This window comes from Borostomias antarcticus, assembly GCF_949987555.1.
Source record: "Borostomias antarcticus genome assembly, chromosome: 7".
Classification (NCBI taxonomy): domain Eukaryota; kingdom Metazoa; phylum Chordata; class Actinopteri; order Stomiiformes; family Stomiidae; genus Borostomias; species Borostomias antarcticus.
Window position 1 is genome coordinate 29,182,408 of NC_140240.1, and position 7,500 is coordinate 29,189,907.

Genomic DNA, 7,500 nt, shown 5'->3' on the forward strand with positions numbered 1-7,500 from the left:
GGATGGAGAGAGATGGAGAGAGAGAGAGATGGAAAGAGAGGGAGAGAGAGAGAGCTGGAGAGAGAGATGGAGAGAGATGGAGAGAGAGAGAGCTGGAGAGAGAGATGGAGAGAGAGATGGAGAGAGAGATGGAAAGAGATGGAGAGAGAGGGAGAAAGAGGGAGAGAGAGAGATGGAGAGAGAGAGATGGAGAGGGAGAGAGAGAGGGAGAGAGAGATGGAGAGAGAGAGAGGGAGAGAGAGAGAGGGAGAGAGAGATGGAGAGTGAGATGACGGCTGGGAGGAGAGGGAGAGGAAAATAGACAAGAGGACAAAAGCGAGGGAGACAGAGGGAGAGAGAGAGAGGACCCATGGCGGGGCGGGGGGGCAGGGGGGGGCGGGGCAGGGCGGTGGGGGAGTGGGGAGGGGCGGCTCCTCTCATTTTGCACGGTGTGTGTTTTGAAATGACACCCCCCCACCGCCCCCCGGCCCTGGCTATGGCACATGGTGCTGCGCAAGTTTCCGCGTCCCTGTCAACAAGAGGCATGACTGCTCCCCCGCAGGGAGAGACATTATTCTCCCTCCCTCCCCCCTGCCGCCCCGGACGGGGGTTATGAATTAATGGGGCGTCTGAAATGTCATCTCTTTATCCACTCAATCTCGCCGAGAACTCCTCCTCGGGAAGAATGGGTGGCGAGATGCGTCCCGAATCTTCCCCTGACTGCGCTCAACTGGGGGGCGTACAGTGTGTACAGTACAGTGGCTGCTACAGTGCTTTGGTTTGGAGGCGACTACTTACATTACATTACAGTCATTTAGCGGACGCTTTTATCCAAAGCGACTTAAAATAATTGCATTTAATGTAGTTGGTGTACTACTATTCCCCAGAAGTGCATCTCCTTTCTAACCAAGTGACTAAGAGCATAATCTAGAGCTAAAGCAAAAGTGCAAGAGTAGCAAAATATAAATAGAGCAGGTGTGCTTAAGAGGGGGGATTGTGGTACAGTAGTAGTTCTTGAAGAGTTGAGTTTTGAGCCTGGGACGAAAGATGGGCAGCAACTCTGCTGTCCTGACGCAGTTCGTTCCACCACTGCGGGGCCCGGACAGAGAAGAGCCGTGACCGCGTCGATCGACCGCAGGGGCCTCGGAGTGACGGGGCAACCAGTCGCCCTGAGGTAGCAGAGCGTAGCGGTCGGGAGGGGGTGTAGGGTTTGACTATGGCCTGGATGTAGGAGGGAGGTGTTCCTCTCATTGTCCTGTAATATGTTTTTCCTGGCTCAGAATGGGTCTTTGGGGGGTGATGCGCACACAATTTTGTGGGTAAACCTCAGTTTTTTTGCCGAGCAGCCTACCAGCATATACAGGCCTATGTTCTTCGCTGTCATTCTGACTGAGCTCACTTTTCACAGTGGGAAATCTCCTGACATGACACAAAATGGATATGAATACAACATGTTTAAGATACTGATAACCTGTCTATTAATTATCCTGATTAATAGTGGTCCAAACCATGGATGATGCAAGAAAGAGGGATGGGCTGCACTTTAAACAAACTATCAAACACATTTGAATTGCTATTTTTATTCTCAATTTTTAACATTTTGGCACTGGTGATTTTCCTTTGGCTCTGGCTAAAATCTCTTTGGGCGCCAAAAAATCCTCTATGCAGGAAAAGCCCTGTAGGCTAGCGCCAGAGTTTTAAACAGGATCTGAGCCTCTACAGGGAGCCAGTGTAGAGAACAGAGAAGGGAAGTTGTGTGGGAGAACTTGGGTTAGTTTAACACCAGGCGAGCAGCAGCTTCCTGGACAAGTTCCAGGGGTTTAATGGCTGACGCCGGGGCCCCAGCGAGGAGGGAGTTGTAGTAGTCCAGCCAAGCGGGAGATGAGAGGAGGAGAGCCTGGACGAGCACCTGTGCCACTTCCTCAGTGAGAGTGATCATGTTAATATTGTACTATATGTGCTGCAGGTGCATATTCAAAGTATACCGCACATTCCTACTTTCATCAAGGTTCGATAGACGTGCCTCACAACTTTCCGCCTCATCTTAATCCCCCTTTCTGAGAAAATAGGTGTGAAGAAAATAGTTTAGCCTTGGCTGTGAAGGCCAAGACACAATAAAAAAAAGTCCATGTGCTCTCAGAGTCAGCGTTCTGTACTCGCATGTGTGAATTGAGCGCTGGGAGTCACACAGTACGGTCTGGTTACATGTACAGAACACATTTATTATTTGTGAGGTTAACAGGATGCTTGCTATATAACGGAATACTGAAATCCCAAAACATTGACCTGTATTCCAAAGTGTTCCAAGTCCAAAAAGTAAAGTCCAATGCGCTTCAGCCCAGTTCTGGATAGAGGGTTTGGTGCTCAACAGTGGAGGACAATACACATCAAAAACTGTTTACGAAGTACCTGGGTATTTCCACCAGACCACCCAAAATAAAGAACGCTGGAGAACTCATTCATAGTCTGCACATTTACTGGTGGTGACTGACGTTTCGGCAATGTGTCCCCTCAGAGTGAACAGGGAACAAAGGAAAATGGAGGTATATCACCTACTGCATCCCCTTCCCTTTAATCACTGTACCTCATGGACAGCCATTTTGAAAATAATAATAAGGAAAAATAATAAGAATACGTATCATAGTAAAGTAATGGCAGATATTTTCGTCTCAAATGCAATTCATCTTTACACTGTGGTTCGTCTATTTAGAAATACTGTATATCCATGTTCAACACAAGAGAGAGATCGTTAGAGGAAGTAGGAAGTTAGTCATCACTCCGCCAGAGGATGAATGCATCAGGAGGGCATTAGGCTGCGAGGACATTAAGCCTGCCGATGACATGGGTGGAATTAGTTCATTTATGTATATTGCGCCATTGAGGGGGGTGATAAACCCCCTTTTATCACCCCTCTTGTCCCTTATCGCCACTCGACGGCTCCAAATATGAGATAAAAGACTTTATTAACTGTAATTCCGCTCATGTCATCTACATGCTTAAAGGTCCTTGCAGTCTAATCCATATAGACCAGACTAAACGACCACTTCAAGCGTGCATATGGGAACACTAAGCCATACCCACCAAGATGGACTACTGCTCGGTCTCTTGCGCGCAAATTCGCAGGCGCCGAAAAGATGGCCGCCATCCCCAAGAGGAGGTGATGTTATTAATAAATGAGTCCAGAGGGAAGCCTTTTGGGGATTGATGCACGCGATGCAGCCTCCTCTGGTGGAGTGATGACCAATGAGCTGCTTCCTCTAATGATCTCTCTCTTGTGTTGAACATATACGTACATACAGTTCAGTATACAGTAGAGACAAATCATATTGTAAAGATGAATTGCATTTGGGACTAAAATGTCTGCCGTTACTCTACTATGATACAATAATTATTTTATTTTTTCTCAAAATGGCTGTTCATGAGGTGATTAGGTGGGAGGGTATACAGTAGGTTGATGCAAGAATGGATCATCCGGAGGGAGGGGGCGGGCGAGAACGTCATCAAACGCTGCGGAATCGTTTGACAGCCGGTTCCCCCGCTCTCCTGCGAGCCTCCGGGCGAGCGAGTGCCCGAGCAGGGGTATGATGTATGATGTACGATGTGCGGAGCGCGCCCACTCAGCGCCGTCCGAGTACGGCTCCACTCCTGGGTCCAATTTCGTAAATCCACCTGACCTCTGTGTCAACGTCTGGCCCAGTAGCTGTCTAGTGCTGTGATTGGTTGATATGTAGCGGAGCCCCCCCCCCCCTCCCTCCAGATGGTCTATTCTAGCATCAACCTATACTTTTTTCCTTCTCTTTTTTTTGAGCAACGTTTCCATATCTGCTGATTTTTTTATAGCTCCATGCTGTAGACTGGATCTTAAGTGACCCGGAGGAGCTGTAAGTTTGGCTAATGAAGGTCTTCTCCAGGGCCAGGCACGGACTACATTTCCCATCCTTCCCTCCGGCTCCCTCCAAAACTCTCCACTGTCCCAGGCTGAACCGTGAGGGCCGTCAGTGGAGACCTCTCTGAGTGAGTCAGCCTGGGCATTAGGGAGGCGGAGAACATTCTGGAAAAGAAACATGGCCTCTTGTCTTTCAGGAAATGAACCCTCAGCTTCCCCTCCATTTCACCCACCTTTAGTGTCGTTTATTTGTTTATTTGGCAGGGACCGTGCACATTAAAGAACAGACCACAATTAGCCAAGAAGGCTTGTTTTCATCCGCAGTCCCTGGACAGTTTTTAAAAAAGAACAGGCTTCGGGTGCGTTTGTTTTGCTATCAGATACCCAAGCATCACAACGCCAACTGGCCTGTGTGGTCAAACCATAGTGCACAGTATCTCAAGATGGCGCTGGAAGAGCGAAGCGAAGCTCTCTGAGATGTTGCGCCATCTGCCGTGTGGGTGAGAAGCGATAGCGACTGACTAAGCGGTTAACCGCGAAGGCACGGGAACGGCCAACGCCGCCAGTTCGCGACACGTGCTGAGGACGCCGCGAGATGCACGTGTCAGACTTTTGAGACGCTGCCAACGTGGCGGCCTGCTGCTGTCGAGGAGTGCTGTTACAGGGCTGGGGTGGGTTCAGATTGCACTCCTTTGAACCGCTCTGTTCAAGGGGTAATGACTATGCGCTTTCCTCGCCCTTTCAACAGCCTCGCCGCCAGTAGAGTGCAGACGGTGTGAATCTACTCATTGCCATAAAAAGGCAGTGTGTGTGTGTGTGTGTGTGTGTGTAGGTTGTCTTCTGCAGTCAGCTAAAAAGAGACACCACACACACACACACACACACCACAGATTCTCATTTCTTTTCAAGCCCCCTCTTACCTTTAGTCTGATCTAAGACATTTTGTCACTTATCCAGCACTAATGACTTTCTCTTTACAATATAAGGTGAAGTAATATTTGCCCAGTATTAATGGACCTCTCTTAATTTCTCTCTCTCTCTCTCTCTCTCTCTCTCTCTCTCTCTCTTCTCTCGTTCTTCATCTTTCTCTCTCTCTCTCTCTCTCTCTCTCTCTCTCTCAATGCACTGTTTCAACTCTCACTCTCAGTTCTCAGAGCTTCAGATCGAGATATACTGTCAAACTGCAGGTCTCTTATTGTTCGTTTGTGTGTGTGTGTGTGTGTGTGTGTGTGTGTGTGTGTGTGGGTGTGCGTGTGCGTGTCTTCAATCGAAGGTATACACACTAGATAAGATTCAAAATGTATTTTCCCTTTCTCTGCAGTAATGGTGAACATGAGCAGCATAGCTCTCTCTCTCTCTCTCTCTCACACACACACACACACACACACAACTGCATACCATCAATATCCAAAATCCAAGATATTAAGTATCACAATTTTATTAGAAAAATTAGATATTTTGTTCATCTCTCAGTTGTGCCATGCTTGGAGCATATAACAATACAGTAAAAAACCCGACCCCGAAGGATAGTAAAGCAGTTTTCGACGATGCCGTTGCAGCACTTCTTCAGTCATGCTGTAACTAAACTGTAACATTCTAATACAGAGTACAAACACCTGCCCAAACACGTCATGTCCGATAACAAACCGCAATTAATTAACATTTATCAGAAGAACAAGAAACTCCGCCCCCTCGAGAAGAAATCTAGACATAGAATTTTGCAACTTAACAAAACAAATGTGCTGAATTTTTGTACCAGCCCAAGGCACCCAGGCTTTGTAGCATGTTGGCAAGTAACGACATTCTTACAGAAACACTTGAAGCAAACGGCAATTACAAAATAATGACTTTTACAGTCCGACTTTGCAGTGTCCTTCACAAAGTACCCGACCCTCCTGGCTTTCTTCGTCAGTCACAGTGCAAGTTCCGGAGTGTGTGTGTGGGGGGGGGAGGGTTGGGAGGTGAGGTTTGGAGAGAGCTGTGTCTAGAGGTCGAACATCACGTCACGGCGTCAAAATACTGACAATAACTGAACGGACAGCGTAATCTCCAGTCTCAAAGGGCAGAATGGTGGGGTGTGTAACTCCGCATTGTGGTGAAATTGTCCAACGTAAGGCCTTGGATTACCCAGCTGCCTTTCCGAGACAAGATAAGCGAATCAAATTGCTCGAGTGCGCTTTGCAACAAAACTCCCAAGAAAAAGAGAAACGAATACCAAGATTTTTCCACAGAGGTTTCCAAAGACGAATGACATTTTTTTGTTCCAACTCATGACCAAAGAAATGTTTTGTTTTGCACATAAATATCTAACCATGAATAGAAATCCCAGATTTAAGCTTATCGTTAAATAAATAACAAATCGTCTTTGACCAAGACAAAAAAAAAAACTGCTCAGAAATACATGTAGGCCTTTTTTTCTTCCTCTGGACGAATCGCAGTTCAGTTGAGCGAACGACAAGGCTCGAATGTCCATTTGGTCGCTCCGCCGAATATCTCGATGTTGACCTCCGACCAGGAGAAGACGTTGCCGGTCTGCGCCTTGCTGTTGCAGGTCGCCAGGTTGTAGATCTCCCCAATGGAGAGCTTCCTGTCCCACATGTTCAGATTCGCCAGCTCGCCCACGAACGCCTGTGTGGCGTCGAACCCCCCTCCAAGTGTATCCTGTGGAACAAAGACACGTTCAAGTTCAAGGTTAACGCTCATGGCGCGGGATGTCGAGCTGCCCGTGGGTATTTTCACAGCCTGTAAGTTGGGCCGTTAGGTGTGTTGTATGTAGTCTGACTCAACGGATGTAGGTTTTGGCAATAAACCTCGTCATTCGTTGTCACACTGCCCAATCAGTGGCGAGACTGGTGACGCAAATTAATCTGATTCGGGCCGAGAGATTCTCTCGGCACCAATCAGATTCGATCCAGACTATTTTGCCAGAGCACCGTCGCTGCGTCCGGGGCTGGCTCCGCCCAAGACGACTGTGATTGGTTTAAAGAAATATTGTGTTTTTTCCCCCCCCTTTTGCAGAATGGTAATATCCAGCCAGACCTGTCTCCGGCGCTGACACAGCGTAAGCGAAGTGTGGAGATGGGTCTGGCTATGAGAGACTAGGTGTGTTGCGGCCCTGTTTATGCTTAAATTCAGGGCGGGGGTCCGCTATTTTGATTGGGAGACGACGGAATTTTCATGACCAAGGAACAATTTCCAACGACCCTTCAGCTGTGCCAAGCGAACACCCTTTACGCACGGCCATCTTGTCCCTTGCTCGTGCCAATTGCTACAGTGGCCAAATCGGTGAATACTAATCTCTTTACATTGATTAAGCATTAGTGGATGTATTCTCCTAATGTGGATGTATCCCATTATACCTTGCACCTAGAGGGCCTTAATTAGGTGGGCAGGCGTTAAATGGCCAGCCCTTCAATGTCCTAACAATTCACCTCCATGAATATTCCTCCCTTTGATCAGTGGGCTAATTGGCACTTACCCATGTTCTAATATTTCCCTAACTGACGGTTATAACTTGTTTCTATAAATATCGGTGTGGTTTGAAATCAGTGGACTAACGGGAACTCATCCATGTTCTAATATTTCCCTAACTGACGTTTACAACTCGTTTCAACCGACGGTTATAACTCGTTCGT

At 47.6% G+C, this 7,500-nt stretch overlaps 1 protein-coding gene across 1 annotated transcript in view; it reads right to left on the reverse strand.

Moving 5' to 3' along the window:
- Window positions 1–6,304: 6,304 nt before the first annotated feature.
- LOC311310964 (neuronal pentraxin-1-like) overlaps window positions 6,305–7,500 on the reverse strand; it is a gene marked incomplete at both ends in the record, with an annotated part of 5,328 nt that continues 4,132 nt past the window's right edge. The window contains one exon of the mRNA XM_084440566.1: window positions 6,305–6,526. Coding sequence (XP_084296692.1) covers window positions 6,305–6,526 — 222 coding nt within the window. The remainder of the gene's footprint in view (window positions 6,527–7,500) is intronic.